An 18,378-nucleotide genomic window follows, 5' to 3' on the forward strand; every position below is an offset into this window, starting at 1 on the left:
TGCCATGTTGAATAGCTGGGCCGGTTACTTGGCTGACAATGCGCTGTATCCTTCGAACCAGTCAGCTCTTCGCCGAGTCTAGATAGAATATATCCTGATCATTGTTATTTGCAGGGTGTCATTGGCCTCTCCGACTGCAAGCGATAATTCGACAAATGTGGCCGCCAAAGGGATCATCGGTATCGGGGCGATGGGGACTATTAATAAATTATTGAATTATGACAGCGACAGCTCTGTCAATTACTCGGTACGGTTCTTCTGCCTAACGTGTCACGGGTATGATCCTCACATAAGATATTTGCGAAGTCGATAGCGGCTGAATACGCCTCGCATTGGGAGTCGCTAGCTTTTGTCACGTCCAATGGGCAGGCGCATCTAACTTCGACATATGGAGGTCCGGAGTCCTCCTGGGCACTGGTGGACTCACTATTCGGCGATAAGTTACTTGCGACGGGGGTGATAAGTTCGCAGGTAACCTCGAACATTTACACAGCGACGATGCAGATTGTTCACGCACTATAGGTCTATGATGCCCAAACCCAGTTCTACGAGCAATTGATAGAAGATAATCCTGGTATGATTCTGCTTGGTTGTTAATATCCCCGCTTATAGCTTGGTGAAGCCTCCTATGCGTTTGGACTTCCTATGGATGATCTGTCGGAGATTGGGAACTCAGGTACGATACTTGATTACTTTGATTCCGGCTTGCTCTTATAATTCTTTCCCAGCGGCTCTGGCAATGGTTGCCGCAACCATGACAAATGCAAGTACTTGCGCTCAAATTCTGTCGAGCATTGCTTCGTATGCTTCGGTGAACACAAGAGTCGACATCTTTGCTTCTTCGTATTATGTCTTGAATGGATCGTACATTTCGGGCCCGGCAAGGTCTGTGATGGCGTCCTTTGTTTGTACATCATGCTGACCAGTATCGAAGTCCTGCTCAAGGCGCGCTCTTTGCGCCTATGATAATGAGGTCAGTGTATTCCGATGCCTTAGAAAAGTGTGCTGACTGTATATTGTAGTCTATCAATACCGCCATCAAATAGCACAACACCCCCTACGTCTTACACTCCCGGATCTACTCCAGCCAAATCACACACAAGTTTGGGCATCATTCTTGGGGCAGTTTTTGGAAGCGTCGCCGGGGTCTCGATTTTTACCATCGCCGCTGTGGTGTTCGTGCGTCACAGGCGATACAAGGCCGTCCCAATCGACTTGCCTATTTCCTCGCCCCATTTGCTATATGACACGGTTACACCGTTCGTCCCCTCTGAGGATGGCGTCTCGGGATCGTATGTTTCGCCTGAAGATCTCCGGTCAGCGAAAATGGAAGGGATCCGCCATGCTGCAGTGATATCACGGTCTGGGTCCAATTCGACGCCCTCGCCGTCCCCTCCCCAGTCCTCCACGCAGCCGAGGAGTACGGCTATTCCGCGCACGACTGCGGAGAACGCGACTACGAGAAGCGCGTCCGCCAGGAGCGCGGCTACTGGGAGTGCGGCTACTGGGAGCGCGGCTTCCCTTCTGGGGCAGCCCGATGAGGGGCCAGGCAGAAACCACGTAATGACTGAGCTGCGTACGGAAATGTCGCAGCTGCGCCAGTTCATGCAGAGTATGAATGAACGGATGCACGTTGAAGCCCCTCCCACATATTCGGAATAGGTTCTGCGTCGTGATACGATTACGGCGTTCGTCTCGTTCGGTCGTATGTTTTAGAATACATGTCAATATGTGCATCGTTGGGTCATCCTAAATATGCAGATTTGTTGATCACGATTGAATGCGAGTACGCAGACGCGGCTGTGGCGGTTGATACCTCTGGCCGCAGGCGTCACGCGGATGACGCAATGCATGAGCATCACTGGCAGTGTTAGGGATTCAGAATCTCTAAGAGTAATGTTATATAAACAAGGTGCTCTACACGGATCGACTGTGGTCGTACATTCATCATATCATGAACATTGAAAAAGGTAGATGACTGCCCAACCCACTGTCTTCTAACTTTTCTCATCGCCATCTTTGTCGCCGTTCTCATCATAGCTCTCTTTTTCATCGACCCGTGCATCGACCTCTTGGCCTGTGTCCCGCAGTCCTTCCACGCTAAGACGTTCATGTCTTCTGCGTTCGCGGCGCTCGAGAAACCATACGAAGAAAGTGACGAGAAGCGTCGCGGTGCCCGTGCCAATCATTGCCCACATACCCTTACGGAATTCAGGAGCATCCGTGGCTGGGTAGAAGAGGAGCGGCCACCAGGCGTTGACGGCGTTGTTCCACATGCTGTCCCGTGTTCGGTCAAACATTAATCATACGCATGTGGCAGAGGATTTCTACGCACTTCATAGAAGCAAGAACGATCGCGCGCTCTTGGTCGTCACCGGCACAAATTTGGTTCGCCCACCTATGAAATCGATGAAGCACATATGCCACGCGATTAGCTTTACTTATCGTCGCACACTGGTGGAAGCCGATCACATACGCAAATGTGGTAGCTTGTCCAGAATAACTCGCTCCAGCCAGATCTAAAGAATACGCATACAGCGTCAGACAGCCGCCACGAAGAACAGCGTGGAGGCACTCACAGTACGCGAAGAATTTGAGGCCGATGGGAGCCCGCCATACGAGTAGACAAATGCTGGCGACGATGACTGCGAGAGCCATGTAGACGAGGACAGGCCACCGCGCACGAGAGCGTGTCGCATCGGTCCATGTCGCACACAAGAGCGTCGACACAATCCCCACAGCAGTGACACCGCTTGGGTAATAGTCTGCGGGTCCAATGATGATAGAAAACGGGAATGTCAAGTACCCATCGCGGGCAGCCGAACTACGGGAGCACGCACCAACTTCTTCAACAGAGTATCCGCCAATGGCACTGAGCCACTGCCCCATGAGATTGTTCGATCCGAAACTCTCACATTCACCCGATATCGCGAACTACACGTGTGAGAAGCAGCCAGCATATCACTGTCGTGTCTTTGGGGCGCTGGTACGGAACAAGAGCACACGTACCAGTAAGCTGCATCCGTACCACCGCCAGCGGCCAAGCACGCGCCGCGCTAGAGCCCACGTTGGGCGCCCGTGCGCGCCTTCGTTAGTACTATCTTCTTCTGATATAACCTCCTTATCACGTCTCCCGGTCCGTAGGCGTGTAGACGCGAGGTGGCGTTCCTTATAAGCGACGCATCAGCATATACCCCAGTGAAGTGACGATGCATCGTACCTCGTCAGTGAGGTAGAAAGCGTGTGTCGTCGCAGGGACGTCTGGAAACACAAAAAAGCCATAGAGTGCAATGGGCAAGGTGATGACCCCGTCGATGATGAAGCTATAAACGCCATTGATCTGAACATACACCGGTCAAGTTGGTGGACATCAAACGCACAGCCAGCGCCAGCCACTACGTCCAGAGACGCCATTGAGATGTCTGTGCGCAATCAGCCAACTGACACCCCGTGATGGATGGTAGGGTACCTACTGATATACGGCTCCTTGGAGGACACCGGAGAACCTGGCGCAGATGTTTTGAATAACGAATGATGAGCTCTGACAAGTGCACAGACAATGTCCCAATAAGCCCTGAGCTCGTAAAGATCCCCGAGCGTTTCCCGAGCTCGCCTGGCTTATACCAGCTATAGAAAGAGGATTCAAAACGTAAGAATGACAGGATTGGTATATTACATCCACTAATATTGAGACGTACGAGCCAAGAATATAATGTGTGCCGACGAAGGTCGATGCTTCAGACACGCCTTGAAAGAAGCGTATAGCATACATCTATCGAATTTAATCAGGATCGACATGATCGACTATATGCGTTGACAATACACGTACTTGTTCGACATTCTTCACGGCGCTCGAGCTGCAATGACAAACCGAATCAGAAAGGATCCTAACAAGGCAAGATGCTCTTATACGTACCCGAAGGTCAAGACCCCCCAGATAATTTGCATGAACGGAAACCAGATTCGCGGAGAAACGACTTGCAGCATAAGATTATCTGCAGTCACGTAGGATTTGCATGCTTATCATGACAGAACAAAGCAAGAACGCACTTGGTATCATTCCGACTATATACCCGCAAGTGAAAATGGTATTGATTTTCTTTGCGACCTATCAGCCTCACTCATACTGTCGACGACAACTTCGCTCACGTTGTACTGCGTTCCGTACATATTGAGATCTTCTTTCATGCCCGAGACGTACGCGTTTGCAACATTGCTTCTGTCCAGATCTGACAAGAAAGTGTGGGACGTGTGCGAGCGCAGCACGAGTCAAGCAGTGCAGTACGTACAGTTCGTGAAGTACTAGACGCAGATGCACCCTCAGCGACCGAAGTGAAGAGAAGAGAAATCACGCGACACACCATGAGGCAGCAATAGGACAGGATGAACCAGTCTATCTTCAGCAGCAGCGTCCGCTCTGCTTTGGTCTCTGGGACATCTCCCCACACGATCTTTCGCGCTGTGCGCCAGGTGAGCATGCTCGTCGATTCTCCGTGCGCGCAAAAAGCGGCCGCTTAGCAATACGAGGTAGTCCAGAGGGCAGCCTCAGCCGGAGACCTCGAAGTAGAAAAACAAGCCGACGAAACACGTTAATGGTGCATTGAGCAGATAATTGGAGCTTCTGGGGCGCGTAGGCCGTTGCAGGCGGCGCCTGGAGCGACGGAGAGATAAGTCAGCTGTGGGATAAGCGACCATCGCCCCATACACGGGTCGTCCCACAGGACGGAGAAAAACTTTGTTCGTGTCCCCAGCTTACGGAGAGACGCGCTCACGTGATCGTCCTCGCAACCCTAACCCCAGGTTGTGGTGTCCGACTGAAACCGGAAGCAGAATGTTAAGCGCCCGTAGTCTCGGCCGCAACCGCCGATCAGCTCATGAATTAGCCCGATCAACCTGCAGCGTTGCGTCGAGTCGCATGTCGAATACTTTGGCAACATGTAAGGACGACGCAACGGCGTGGCTTTCAAAGATGGAGCTTTGGTGAAGCTTTCAATATGATCCGGTACATTCCTGACCACGCTGCGGCCCTGAGACCCGCGTCCGCCCCGAGCGTTTGTGTCGTAATTACTCATGTTTCACCCGAGTCCATCGGCAGCGGCTTGGTGTCAGACTTTGGCTAAAACTGGGAAGAGTAGCGATCTGCTGAGAACTTGAAAGGGAGTGCGCACAGAAGCCGGTATTAGGCCCTAATAGTACTAGCTTGAGCGCTCAAGTCGAGTCCCACTTATAAGTACGCAAATTGTCCCACTCGCTGTGAAGGTATGCACATACATCTTACATACATCAAACCATTTGCCCGTATGCCAGACCACAGAACAGGTAAAACACGTAGCGACTCATCTCAGCAATCAGGTCCGGATAGAATGTAATTAGTTATAGGCGCTCCCGCCGAGATTGTGTCCCAGCTTGAAAAGTCCAAGTCGAGAGGATCGAAGACTTGTTGTTCGACAAAGACTTTCTCTAAGCTAAGATAAGAATCGACTCGAATCTCCTCGAAAGACAACACGAAGGTGAGGGGGGTCAAAGGCAGACTATCTGATACCTAGCAAAGGTCGCCCCCCATTTCCATTCTGAGGCACTATGCGACAGCGCGTAGGAAGTTAGCCATCGTATTCTGCAGTTGAAGCAGAGGTTCCGACTTACGTTTTGAATTGTGTCGAGAGTACAACCTAGCTGGGACAAAATAGCCCAAACCCCAATATGCACCAGACTACTAGTCTGACTGGAGAAGGAGATCGTGAATTTCCATACAAGAACGCAGCGACTGCAACAGCTGCAAGCGACGCTTGCAACAGCCAGAACCGAGTCAAAACCTGGCGAGCGTTTTACGTCAAATGCCCCGAATCGAAGAGATGCCAACAGAAAGGAGTAAGATCTGGGACAATGTACAGCGTGATGCCATATTTAGATGGCCGGGACAAGGTGCGCACGCGCGTCTCAGGCCCATCAGAACGCCTTGTGGGTGTAGTGACACTGACAGGATGGTAATAGGGCAGCACAAGTCCTTGAGGATGTAGCAAGTGGCAGTCTCAGGCTATCAGACAAGCACACAGGAGGCTGTCAATCTGCCAGAAGCCTGGATTCTGTTATGGAATTGGAAGTAAAGGAATGGGTGTCCAGAGCAGCCGACAATAACGGTCCGTGGAGGAATATCAAGACAGAAACGCCCGGTTCCTAGGAGGGACTGCATCCGGATCCGTAAGATGTATGAATAACAGCAGTGGCCTTGTAAGGAACACGCCGCCGACATCGCCTTTCTGAGCTTGCAGATCGCATGAGAAAAACGGAAGCTATTGTAGAAACTGCAGGTCCGTCCTGAGCTTTGTATGGGAGTAGTGAGACCCATAAAACTACCAGTTTTTGCAATCTGAAATAACGCAAGGCTCGCTCCCTTACCTCCTCGAAATGATGAGAAGAACGCGACAACCGCGAGCCTGCTACACCGAGGTAGTGCGGACGACTGACAGGACGATTGACAAGGAAGTGAAAGATTGATAAAATAAGACCACGCCCACAGGGGATATTATATGCGCAGCTGCAGGGAGTCAACTCCGAGACAGGACACCGAGTAAAACACGAAAAGTGAGCAACTCGAGTCTGCAGTCCCGCAAACGCGCGTGGGGTGACTCGGCGGTTTCAAGGCAGTGCTTTCAAGGTCTAGACTCAATTGGTTAAAGCCAGTTTCAGTGATTTGGGCGGCATCGGCGTCCGGGAAATGCACGTTGATCGGATGCTGGTGCGACGACGCATATGGCTGTGTGACCAAGCAGGATGTGGCAGAATCTGATATATCCGTTCGGAGGAGCAGTGGCAACGGCCGGCGGTCGTCAGGTGGTGGAGAGGGCGGGCACCGTCGGGACACGGCTGGACAAAACTAGAACTAGAACAGCGGGAAGTGAGACGAGAACGGAGTTTGGGGGCGGGAGTTGGAGCTGCACGGAAGATGGTTTTCTGGTTTGAAGTGGTGTGAGGGATGTAGGCGTGCCGTTGATGAGGGGGGCAGACGAGGACGGTCGGATGCGGGCGGTCGCTGTCGAGGGCGATGGGCGGGAGGGGTGCGAGCCACAAGCCGGGCGGGCGGCGGGCGATTGCCGGCGGAAGGCGCCAGGAATTTCTAATGTGGCCGGAAAAGCATGGGAGCCGGTGACGAAATGAGGTCATCAGAGGAGATCGGGGCCGATTCCGGACAAGACTCCAGGTGAGTCGAGCGAGACGTCTGTGAGGTCGCTTTGGGCCTCCGAGCCCCCGACTCGGAGGAGGCAGCAATGTTGGGCGAAGAGCAGTGAAGAGGTCGAGCGAGGTCGAGCGAGGAGCGGCAGAGAGGTTGAGTGCGAGGGTAAATAATTGCGTGACGAGACGCGAATCGATACTGAGTCGGCCGGGTTTAGTCAGCGGGGGCGGGCGAGACAACTCACAAAACAGGCGCCGGAGACAGCATTCTGCAGCATTCCCGAGGTTCCCCGCTCGGTCAGCCGCCAAACCGGGCACATACATAATCACTCACTTCTCCTCGCTGCCTTGTCCCCTTTCCCTGCCTCCTCGTCCCCTCTCTTCCTTCCCGCCATGCGCGTCGTCCCCCTTCTCGTCCCCGTCCTCGGTGCCGCTCTCGGTGCCGCCGCCGCCGTCGCCGCCGCCCCTTCCCACGACGAACACGCGCTTGCCGGCCCGTCCACCTACTCTCCCTCGGCTTTAGAAAACGTCCGTCGGGATGACCATGAACATATGCATGGCCATGGGGCACCCCTCCTGGAGCTCAACGAAACTCAAGTTGCCATGTCCCACCAAATTACGCCCCCTTCATACTGGACGATAGACATGGTCGACAAGGTGCCCGGCGAGAAGCGCTATCCTGGGTTCATGGCCGTCCACGTCCTCTCAATGGGCCTCGCTTTCTTCGGCGCACTCCCAGCAGGTTAGTGTCCCTAGCATATTGCCCGGCGATGCCTCCAACGTGTCTTTGCCAGGCATCGCACTCCGTTCAGTCAAGTCTGCATGGCACGGCCTTTCTGTTGTCCTTTTCTACGCGTTCGTCGCGATCGGTCTCGGGGCGAGCATGATCTATCGGAAGTTAACCCCTGACATGTAAGTGAAGACGTCATTCGCTTTCGGAGATACCCCTGATCTCATATCTGCCAGGTATGAGGGTGCCAAGCACGGCAGCCAGGGCTATGGATGGATATGCTTCGCCATTTTGCTCACTCTCCTCGACGTAGGCTCTGCATTCGTCAGACTTTTCCATTATCTCGCAGCGATCCGTCGAGGCGAAGAGACAATTGGCTTCAAGGCTGCCTGGAGCACTATTGTCCTTGGCCGTGAGGGAAGCTACATCGGTCTTCCCGTCGAGTACAGTACGCTTGTTGCGGACGATGCCGAGGAACTCAGCGATGCAGAACTCAAGGTTAAGGATATCGATTCGGAAGGGTCTGAGTCGGAGCCTCTTCATGAGCGCAGGCATCGTCCAATGGAGCCCATCCGTACCGTCTTTGATGCGGAAGGCCAAGATGACGCTGAGACCGCGGAATGGGCGAACGATGTCGGCAGGCATCGTCGCCAGCCATCCTACCCGCATTCAGCTGCTTCGGAGCGGACTTTGTTTGGTCCCCATTCTCCTAGACATTCTGACGACAGTCTCCAGAGGGATTCTTTCACATTTTCCGGGAGCAAGGTGTCACTGTTGAGGAAACTCTGGCGAATCACATTTGCAACTTCGGAGCGTGTACTTGTTTTTGCCGGGTTCATGCAAGTTCTTACCGGTGTGGTGACTTACACTGGTGGTTGCAGGCAGTATTGGGGCAATGGTTGCCTTGCACACTTGATCAGTATGTGTTGTGTATAACTTACTTAACGATCGTAACCTCATTATGTCTCCAGAGGGCGGCATCTTCTGGTGCTATGGACTTGTCAGTTTTGCACGATACCTAGGGGCCTTCTCCGAGCTTGGCTGGGCATGGAACCGAGCGCCATCCGGCAACTTCGTGTCTGCTGAGTTCGTGGAGTGCCTTGTCATCTTCACCTATGGCGCAACCAACACTTGGATGGAACGTTTCGGCGCGAATCCAGGCGACCCGTATACCGCGAAGCAAATGCAGCACATCAGCATTGCAGTCATGTACTGGTTTGCAGGTCTCGTCGGCATGGGCATCGAATCGAAGACCATTCGCCGATGGCTCGCATCTGGTAGCACGGCGGCCGTACGCACGCCTTCGCGCACACATGAAGTGGTCGCGGAACCTCCGCAATACAGCTCCAGCTTCAATCCATTCCCTGCTTTGTGCATCGGTATCACCGGCATCGCGATGAGTGCTCATGCGCAGACGTACTTGTTTCAGGTGCAAATCCACATGCTGTGGGGTTATCTCCTGAGCGCGTTCGCTCTGATGCGTTGCCTGACATACTTCTTCCTCTGGCTCGGACCACCGCGCTCGATCCTTCCCAGTCGACCTCCGACAGAGGCACTAGGCTCCTTCTTCCTCGCCAGTGGAGGCCTTATGTTCATGCTCTCGACGGAAGAGGTGACGATTGCGGCCATGCGACAAAGCAAGGACGACGTGATGATGTTCTTGAACGTCGATGTGGCCATTACGTGCCTCGCCTTCTGCTGGGCACTGACGGTTGTCGGGTTTAAGGGATGGCTGAAGAGTCACACGCACGCAGCTGTGAAATTCCATGCGTCAGCATGAGTGGCACCGCAGAATAGCAAGAAAACCAAGAAAAGGAAGAAGGTATTAACGGATCGGTCCCGCATGATACCCTCGGAGTCAACTGCTGTGGCAGCATTTGGTCCGACCCTCCAAGGAGCGTACACCATTGGCACCACCTGCAACGAGTCACCGACACTCATGCCGGCACCACGATTATTTAACACTCACCTCTCCCACGTAGGATTCCTCGACTACGCCAAGACTAATCTGTTGTGCATTGTTCTGTCATCTCTATCACCACTTTCCTCCTCGGTTTGCGCGGCACGCGCGACCGAATCTGTAGCCCATCTATTTTATATTGACTATGCACATTGGATCGCATAATGACCTACCCTTGCGCTGACGCACGGCTTTGCGATTGTGTTTATTTGCTGTCGTCGCGCCTGATGCCCTTCTGCACATAATACCACTGCTTTCATAGTGTTGCTGTTGTTAGCGGATAGTATGTTGGTGAATGACGATTTGCTAGGCTTCTAAGCTTGACGACGAGATTGTGAGAGTGATGAGTGGAAGGAGGGAAGTAAAGGTGGGGGACTTCGTTGACATTTGTCGTATTGGGTCTCGTGTTAAAATATCAGTACGCCACGGTGTGCCTGGCCGTCCTGTCAGTATCGCTAGCTGGGATTGGAGCTTTGAAACTAGTCGTCATCTATCCTTATCCTCGTGACCACGCGCCTTGAAAGATATCCTCAAGTTTGAAGTCAGCTCCACAAGGCTCGTTCGCGGTGGTGCCACATGTCGTGATAGTGAGCTGGAGGAAGTATGCCCAACGCGGCGCGTGACTTGGGCGACCGACGATGGCACACAGCCAGGATTTGAAACGCCCTCGGGGGCCAGCTGTGCGCACGACTAGACTCTAGAGCTGCTCACTCTGGTCAACGATGGGCGAGAAAGCGTACGTGGTGTTCGGTTATGGCTCGCTGATCTTCAAGGTGCGTCGGTAGACTCGCCGCGGGCATTGAGGCAGGCGTCTGACCAAGGGCCCGCCCGCCGATCGTATCGAGACAGCCGCCACCCCATGTCGTTGCTGAACGTGCGTAGGACCCCCACCGTCGGGCTCGCGCACTAGGCTGCGCGGATGCGTGCTGACCCTCGTCGCTCGTAGAACCCGGATTCCTGAAGGGCTACGTGCGCAGATTCGCCCAGAAGTCGCATGATCACAGAGGGACGCCAGAGGTAGGTCGGGGGACGGTTGCGGCGTCGGTGTGGTTTTCTGCAGGAGGCTGACTTGCGGCTGCGCGCGCAGAGCCCTGGGAGAGTCGTCACGCTGGTGCACAAGGAGGACTGGGATGCGTTCTCTGGGTCGGTGCGTGCCCGTCTTCGGCTCCACCGCCAGCGTGGTGTTATTCCCCGAGATTAAGGCTCGCGCCCGTAGGATCCGTTTCCTAATGACGACGTTGTCTGGGGTGCGTCTTGCTCGCCCTTCTGAGTACGAAAGATGCGACGGGAGTGCCACAGGTATCGCATACACTATCGATCCGCTGTACGAGTCTGAAGTCCGGGACTACCTAGGTGACCTCGCATTCTCTCTCTCCCGTACCGTGTGCTCACGCGGTCCACTGCAGACTATCGAGAGAAGGTAACTCCGCCTTTCTCGTCCTCTTTTCAGAAGGCTAATTCATGCGCCAGGACGGTTATACCTTAGAAGAGCTCAACGTGTGGGGAATAGTTGATGGCGTAGAGCAGGTCGTCATACATAACGTTCGTGAGCATCCCCATACTTTCCGCCTGAACGTTGAACTCCACTGCAGGTTCATTTAGGCATTTGTACGTGTGTTTCATCTGCCCCCTTCCCCCGGGACTGATAAACTAGTATGTTCTGCAGTGTTACGTCGGTCGCAACGACAATCCTTCATTTAGTGGGTGCTCATTGTGGCTGTAAATCGTGTAGCTCATGCAGGCATCCGCAGTTGGCTCTGAGCCCATAGACAAACTTGCCAAGCATATATGGCGTTCTGTGGGCCCATCTGGACGGAACAAAGACTATCTGTACGACCTAGCCGCTGCCGTGAAGAGGCTTGCACCAGAATCGCACGACTCTCATTTATCCGCTCTAGAGGTAATGTGTTTTCCTGGCGTAACTGGCGTCCTGGGTTGGCGATCTTACACTACTATTCAGACCCGATGTCGCGAACTAGACGCAGAGAGAAATGATTGGGATGAGAAGCAGCCATAAGAGAAGTGGAATTGAAACAAGTCTATATAAATACCAGCTGTATATATGATGAATGGCGGCACGAGATCGATAGTAGCAGCTACTCAAAAGATCCCGGCAGCCATAGACGCATAGTCCGCCAGCGCTCCCATCCATATCCCGAAACCAGCCCACCCGCATCCCACAAATCCCTTCCAGCAGCTTTGGTGATTGTTAAAGTCAGTTCCTACGACGACGCGGGCCAGCTGGACGGCTGCAAGGCCAGTACCCAGGTAAAATAACGGTCCCTGGCCATTCAGATATCCTGCACATGTTATCAAGGATATGGACGACGCAGAGAGCGCGCTGAGGATGGGGCGCGTGCGCTCTCCGAAGAGTAGAGCAGTTGAGCGAATTCCGACTTTGACATCGTCAGTTTTGTCCTGTCAAGGTTTGGTCGGCACTATCTTTCACGGGATGTGCGCGCGACGTACTTGATGAGCGTATATAGTATCATATACGAGAGTCCAGCAGACCCCTCCTGCGTACAGGGGAAGAGCGACGCTCCAGTTCACAGACCCAGCTACGGCGGACCACCCGAGCAGCGCGCCCCAATTGAACGTGAGCCCTATTGCGCGACATTCGTAAGTTGATTGTGAACGGCGAGATCGTCGCTACACCCACCAAGCACCGCCTGGGGCCAGTACGTGACGCGTTTCATGAACGGATAGATAATGACAAGGGAAAGTGACGAGGCTCCTAGCAAGATGCTATAGGAGAAAAAAACAGTCCCGACACCCTAATCGCGTCAACCTGCGGGGACAGGACTCACCTATACCAATTGAGCTGCGTGAGCACTGCCAACCCGGTGCTGAGCTGCAGGCCGAGGAAACCCACAGCCTGGGGCATAGAGATTTCGCCTTTCGCCAGGGGCCGCTCCCTCGTCCTCGCTAGCAGGGATGAGTGAGCCCATACATAGACGCCAATGCGGGTGCGGCTCACCGACAGCCTTGTCGAGCTTCCTGTCCCACATGTCGTTGATCGTGCATCCTGCGCCGCGCATGACGAGGGCCCCCAATCCAAACAGGCTGATATATGCGAGCGGCGTCGTGAACGGTGCGTGTAGCGCGTATGACGCCATGGTGATTGACCACGCTGCACAAGAAAGCGGCCATAAGCTTACAGCAACGACGTGCGTTGGACCACCACTGTTGCACCCACCACATGGATAGAAGAGCAGGAGGGTTCCGATAGGCTTGTCAATGCGCGTTAGGTAGAGGTATGGTCGCGCTCTAGCTGGCAGTGATTCTACCCAGGATTTTGGCACGGGAGGCGAGGACAGTGTCCCTGTGCGTCGGGCGACACCGATGGGAATCCGTATGGAAAGACCATGACTGGGAAGCGGTGCCCGGCTTTGAAGGCACCTCAGGCGTAGGCCGACGCGAAGGTCAGATACGATACGCGTTCTTGCAAGCCCGGTGAAGATCATGGTTCGGCCAGACTCGGGCGTTACCGACTCGGACGCTCGGCGCAGTACGCTCGCTCCTCACTGAAGCGGCATCACTGGTGATATTTGGCAGAGCGGACAGACCAACAAATCGACCCATGATGCTTGCGCAAGCACTTAACACTCAAAGCCAATGGAGGGGTGGCCCAAACAAAGTTATGAGATTGCTTGTTGTATCCAATACATCCGAGAACAGGAAGACAGTTGCAGGAGAGGAATACAGATGCACAGTTATAATCACAGAAATATCCACCCTCCACATTTACCACTCTTTCGCCAATTTGAACGACCAGTCCCAGTCTGTAATCATCTCAGTCTATGCATCTAGGGCAACTCAGAAGGGACACTGACCAGCATACACCTCGCCATCGTCATCCACGACCCGGCTCCGGACGTTGTATGTGCCTGAACGCGCCAGCATACCGGACGGGGATTCCTCCGGGTCGAAGTTCTTGGTGTAAGCTTCACCTTGGGGATGGGGACCATACGAGCCGAGCATCTGTTCCATTTTGTCCACTGTGGACAAGATCTGGTAAGTATAGAGCAACGAGCAACATGATAGCAAGTGGACCTCGGACACCGGAACGCTTCACGACCTGCATATACCGAACACCCTGTGAACAGGCGCCTCCCAATTAGTACAACATTGGTGAGTGGACGAACTGGTGTCTCACCGAGATGATGGAGTGGTTGACCTTGAAAGTGATGCGGACACTACAAAGAACCCAGCCGAATTCAGGCTGACTAGAGTTAGCCGAGTGGTGATACTCACTTATACTCAACACCCTCCTTGATCACGATCGGGTTCTTCTTGACGTTCGCGAGCTGCGCGGGATCTTGGATGTCGAGCGACAGCTTCTTACCAGGAGGGAGTGTAGGAGATGCAAGTTCGAGCGTCACGACGGTGACCTAGAGAGAGCATACGATCAACAGGGCCCAACTGCACAGCACTGAGGGACAAAGGCTGTACGCACCTTTGGCTTGCTGGTGTCTGCGCCGGAGGCACCGGGAACAATGCCCAGGCTGGCTTTCCAACGCGCCAAACTTTCGTCCTCGGCATCGAGATTCGCATACTCGTCGACGGACTTTGCAGCAGTGGGCTTGTAGCCTGGCGATGAGCGTCCGTGAATACAGAGTTACGACACTATTGAAAGAAGTCGGGTCGCACCTGGGGTATTTGTGGGCGCAAAATCGTCTTCCTCGTGAGGCTATTATCAAGCGTTTGAATGCACGAGGCATTTAGATGACGCCTGCGACTTACCGCGGACATAGTTTATACGACGATAGTAGAGATTGGAGGAGAGTGGCGAGAAGGCAACGGGTCTCTGAGTGGCATCGCGCCAGACTACCAATGATCGATTTCCCACGGCTGCTATACGGTCAACGCCGATTACATGGTCGCTGCAACCAGTGACTGTGCATTCGACTTTTATAGTACTGGCAGTAGCTTCAGATTGGTTGATTCGCAGTACGACACTCAATCCCACCACAGAATACCAAGCTGAACCTGTATGATATATTATAAGCTCTACCATGTGATAATTTGTTACATGTCATGTTATAAGCGGCGGTCGTACGAAACAAACATAACCCAAGAGTCGAAAAAAAAGCAAAGCAAAGCTTAAATATTTTACAGCGACGAGCAAGCATAAATGACGGACCCGCGCCTTCCGGCGAAACTACTTAGATGATTTATTTGTGAAGCTCTAATTCTCCTGCGTGCCAGTGGCGTGGTGCATTCCGTCTGGAAGCCATATACTTTAGTGATAGGCTAAAATATAGGACCACAAGCGTACCTCCTTTAAACCAACACTTTCCTTTGCTGAGATGGAAGCATTTCGTGCCACTCGGACAGACGTGACCCTGGGAGCAGTTCCAGCTATTCCCGCCATAAGAAACAAGAAACAACCCACCCAGCAACAATTATCGCCATAAGGACAATCCGTTCCTACCTTGCGGTTAGCTTCAGCGACATTAGTGGCCACGAGGGCTCACCATTTTTGAGATAATTACACGGGGCTTTCTTCGCATTCCTCGACAGAGTTTCCAGCTGTTCGGGTGATAGGAACCAATCGTGCGAATACTTGCAGTTCGCCTGTAGACTTCCTGTAGGTGTTTTTACACAATTTAGGACAAATGTTGCTCACGCCTTTGGAGCAAGACATCAGATAATGCTCATTACACGGTGGCGGTGTTTCTAAGGGCAAAGAAGTATTGTATCAAAGGAGGACAAGGTGTTAGTGGCGGCGGGCTCTCACGTTTGTGGAGAGGCTGATGCCAGGTATGTGGTCAGTTGAGGCCAGTAAATAAATAGCAAATTTCAAACCTTTGTGGGGTCTATCGGCTGGGTGCCATTATTAGTGTAACGCGTTTGAGTAGAACTAGAGGGTGTCGTAGACTGTGATTCGGACTGAGGGCTGATGAGTCCCCCGTGAGTAGTAACATTGCGATTCACGTCCGTAAAGGGGATCGGTCCCGGCCGTTTTTGGACGTATGCGGAAAGTCGAGGCTCAAACAAGCCTTCAATACTCAGACAGTGCATCGGAAGATGGTCAAAGTCCCCAGAGAGCCGTTCGCGCCCCTGCAAGACGACGACTTTTCCGAGCAGCTCTTTTTTATAAATTGCCGTTAACGTCGATAAATAGGCGGCAGTACGCTCCCCTACTGCAGAGAAAATAGGTCAAGATTCTCCATTGTTACAGAATTAGCCTACCTGCGAGGAAAATCCGCAAAGTCTGCGGAAGATAAACATATGTTTGCAGATATTCTAACGGAGACGATGAGCAGAGGAGAAGGGGGAACAGAAGCTCTTACCCAGGATTTTGGCTTCGGCGCCATCCTTACCCGGGCCGACGTCCACTAAAAGGAAGCGGAGAGAAGCCTGACTAAGACCGGACATGAATGCCTCGAACTGCTCGGCGGAACATACGCCTTCGCTCTGGAGCATGCTCAGAAGGCTTCGCTTGTTATAGTAGACCGTGACCCAGAAGGAGAGTCTTCCAAATGCTTGAACGCCCTCTTGGGAAAGGTGCTCGGCAATTCCCTTCGTGAGCTCTTGCGCCGCCTCACGGCCGCCCTGCTGACCTTTGGCGATGAGGGTTGAACTAAACACATTGGCGTCCCCATCTACGACGCAAAGGATGAGGGGACTCTGATTCTGTGCCCGAATGTCACGGAAAGCAGCGGGTTGTAAGATACTTTGTCTCACCTTGAGGTGATCCGTAGAGGACAGCTGCCTATTGAACGTGGCGACCTGCGCGTTATGCGCCTTTTTCTCGCGCTCGGCAGCTTCGACAACAACCGAGTGCGCTTGCTTCCAAACGGCGAGCTCGACCTCGAGCTCCGCCACTCTGGTTTCCAGCTCCGCATTCCTCTTGACGGTCACGGTAGAGAGGTCTAAGCGGTGCCACAACAAGCGTGATTAGCGTGCACGACGGGTCGGTCGCATGGAAAAACATACCAAGAAGCCGAGTGAGAGCGTCGTCCCTGACGGTGTGGACGAAAGGAAAGGGATAGGCGATGAGCGGAGGTGGGGCGCGAATTGGGGCGAGATGAATAGGGACTCACCAGAGCTGCTTGTTGACCTCAACTACCGGGGGTGCGGCCATGAATTATTGAAAGGAGGAAGTAGCCTAGGGGGCGGGGCAGGAGGTGAGGGGGGAGGGGAGGGGAAGAAGGGCGGGGGACTTATAACCGCCGAAGACATGATGCCTGCTGGTGCCAACTACCATGATCCTGCTGGGCTAGATCAAGCTCGCCGCGCTTCTCGTGCAGATACGAACCAATGGCAGACCTGACAGCCAAATTGACACATCAGCACGAGCAGACGAGGTCCGCCTACGCAGCGACGAGCTTGGTGCACTCCCCGCCTCCTAGAGACATCTGACCTTTTGGATACGTTTCGATGTTCAACACGCAGCGTCTGCAATTTGGCGAGGCCCATGGGTTTGATCGGGTGCCACAAAACACATCTCCGATGTCGCTGATCTCATTTCGGCAAAGGCGCAAGCGACTCTAGCGCAGTTCAGTGCAAGGCCGTGCCTCAGTCATCTCTCCTCAAATCCCAAATGCAAAATTGACCATCGAGGAACTCGAATGGAGTACTACGGACACAAGAATGTCAGCCGAGTGTCAGAACATGACGATGCTGCGGGCCAGACTAAATGGCCCTTCATGCCAACAGCTACGGGTGTTCTCGATGAGCGTCTGACTGGTCAAACAGATGCTATGCATGTGGCCTAGCAGCACAAAGATCGCATTTAGGTTGCGTACAGCTGCAGCCCACATCCCACCCGCCTGGGACAGCGGGACCACCCAGGCTGGTTTCGGCGGCACAACAACCACAGACATGCGCTCCATACGCGGCTCACCGACGATCATTGCTATGGATCAATACAAGAACAGGGTAAACAATCCACCGGACTGGACTAAACTTCCGGGCGTTAGGACGCCGCCGGTATCTATCAGGTCATTCCATTTCTCACCACGCTTTCCCGCCCTCTTTCCGAACATAACAGCCACAGAGACGACAAACTCTAGTTATGCTGGCAGTGCCACTGTGTGCATCAGCTTATTTTGAGAGATCGCGATACCCATGCCATGCGGATCGTCAAGTGGTTGCAATACACCTCTCGCAGCTTTGAAATCTCAACCGCGACTATGCATCATACGAAGTCGGAGCCACGTTGAAAGACAGAAATTACATACCATTTCCGAGAACACGGCGCAAGGGTCAACAAGGTCAGCAGACGGTCGGACCTCAGCACTGGGCAGCCACTGCCCAGCACCAAGTCCAACGAATTTGTTCTGCGGAAATATGAAGGTGAACATGCGGCACGAAGAAGCTAGGGTCATAATCAGAAGGAAAAGAAAATCATCACGACCGTCTGATCACCATAGTCTGCCAGCCGCATCACTGCCAGCGAACTCTTCCCCCTTCCCCGCAGTTTTTCTCGTAAGTCAGCCACAGATGTGCGCGTTTTGAATAGGATGACGGACGAGTCGTTTGTTTCCATACACACCTCGCGAAAGCGGAG

General features: G+C 53.4%; 7 protein-coding genes across 7 annotated transcripts; 3 read left to right on the plus strand and 4 right to left on the minus strand.

The window, feature by feature from the left end:
* Window positions 1-4: 4 nt before the first annotated feature.
* Window positions 5-1,662, plus strand: FIBRA_07034 (uncharacterized protein; the record flags this gene model as incomplete). Its single annotated transcript, XM_012328734.1, has 8 exons — window positions 5-60; window positions 115-247; window positions 307-471; window positions 523-574; window positions 623-676; window positions 729-885; window positions 935-973; window positions 1,023-1,662. The coding sequence occupies 8 exons, from the start codon at window positions 5-7 to the stop codon at window positions 1,660-1,662; spliced, it is 1,296 nt and encodes a 431-aa protein (XP_012184124.1).
* Window positions 1,663-1,997: 335 nt separating this feature from the next.
* On the minus strand, window positions 1,998-4,478 carry FIBRA_07035 (uncharacterized protein; the record flags this gene model as incomplete). Its single annotated transcript, XM_012328735.1, has 17 exons — window positions 1,998-2,277; window positions 2,336-2,398; window positions 2,477-2,519; window positions 2,580-2,765; window positions 2,841-2,934; window positions 3,010-3,168; window positions 3,221-3,323; window positions 3,381-3,422; window positions 3,474-3,506; window positions 3,559-3,627; window positions 3,699-3,772; window positions 3,830-3,857; window positions 3,917-3,995; window positions 4,051-4,065; window positions 4,122-4,229; window positions 4,290-4,302; window positions 4,362-4,478. The coding sequence occupies 17 exons, from the start codon at window positions 4,476-4,478 to the stop codon at window positions 1,998-2,000; spliced, it is 1,506 nt and encodes a 501-aa protein (XP_012184125.1).
* A 3,085-nt stretch (window positions 4,479-7,563) lies between these two features.
* Window positions 7,564-9,680, plus strand: FIBRA_07036 (uncharacterized protein; the record flags this gene model as incomplete). Its single annotated transcript, XM_012328736.1, has 4 exons — window positions 7,564-7,912; window positions 7,965-8,082; window positions 8,137-8,819; window positions 8,872-9,680. 4 exons carry the CDS (start codon window positions 7,564-7,566, stop codon window positions 9,678-9,680), a joined length of 1,959 nt encoding a protein of 652 aa, XP_012184126.1.
* Window positions 9,681-10,582: 902 nt separating this feature from the next.
* FIBRA_07037 (uncharacterized protein) lies at window positions 10,583-11,877 on the plus strand (the record flags this gene model as incomplete). Its single annotated transcript, XM_012328737.1, has 12 exons — window positions 10,583-10,633; window positions 10,710-10,734; window positions 10,807-10,877; window positions 10,948-11,007; window positions 11,077-11,107; window positions 11,160-11,213; window positions 11,267-11,280; window positions 11,331-11,402; window positions 11,463-11,468; window positions 11,527-11,560; window positions 11,612-11,760; window positions 11,821-11,877. 12 exons carry the CDS (start codon window positions 10,583-10,585, stop codon window positions 11,875-11,877), a joined length of 624 nt encoding a protein of 207 aa, XP_012184127.1.
* Window positions 11,878-11,960: 83 nt separating this feature from the next.
* FIBRA_07038 (uncharacterized protein) lies at window positions 11,961-12,976 on the minus strand (the record flags this gene model as incomplete). Its single annotated transcript, XM_012328738.1, has 5 exons — window positions 11,961-12,278; window positions 12,330-12,463; window positions 12,520-12,605; window positions 12,668-12,785; window positions 12,838-12,976. 5 exons carry the CDS (start codon window positions 12,974-12,976, stop codon window positions 11,961-11,963), a joined length of 795 nt encoding a protein of 264 aa, XP_012184128.1.
* A 628-nt stretch (window positions 12,977-13,604) lies between these two features.
* On the minus strand, window positions 13,605-14,612 carry FIBRA_07039 (uncharacterized protein; the record flags this gene model as incomplete). Its single annotated transcript, XM_012328739.1, has 8 exons — window positions 13,605-13,642; window positions 13,694-13,858; window positions 13,914-13,956; window positions 14,017-14,056; window positions 14,115-14,251; window positions 14,317-14,450; window positions 14,511-14,550; window positions 14,604-14,612. The coding sequence occupies 8 exons, from the start codon at window positions 14,610-14,612 to the stop codon at window positions 13,605-13,607; spliced, it is 606 nt and encodes a 201-aa protein (XP_012184129.1).
* A 1,050-nt stretch (window positions 14,613-15,662) lies between these two features.
* On the minus strand, window positions 15,663-16,950 carry FIBRA_07040 (uncharacterized protein; the record flags this gene model as incomplete). The annotated part of the gene is made up of 5 exons (XM_012328740.1): window positions 15,663-16,003; window positions 16,056-16,109; window positions 16,157-16,738; window positions 16,803-16,828; window positions 16,910-16,950. The coding sequence occupies 5 exons, from the start codon at window positions 16,948-16,950 to the stop codon at window positions 15,663-15,665; spliced, it is 1,044 nt and encodes a 347-aa protein (XP_012184130.1).
* Between the last annotated feature and the right edge of the window lie 1,428 nt (window positions 16,951-18,378).

The sequence above is a fragment of the Fibroporia radiculosa genome, assembly GCF_000313525.1.
Source record: "Fibroporia radiculosa TFFH 294 genomic supercontigs, scaffold9995, whole genome shotgun sequence".
Classification (NCBI taxonomy): domain Eukaryota; kingdom Fungi; phylum Basidiomycota; class Agaricomycetes; order Polyporales; family Fibroporiaceae; genus Fibroporia; species Fibroporia radiculosa.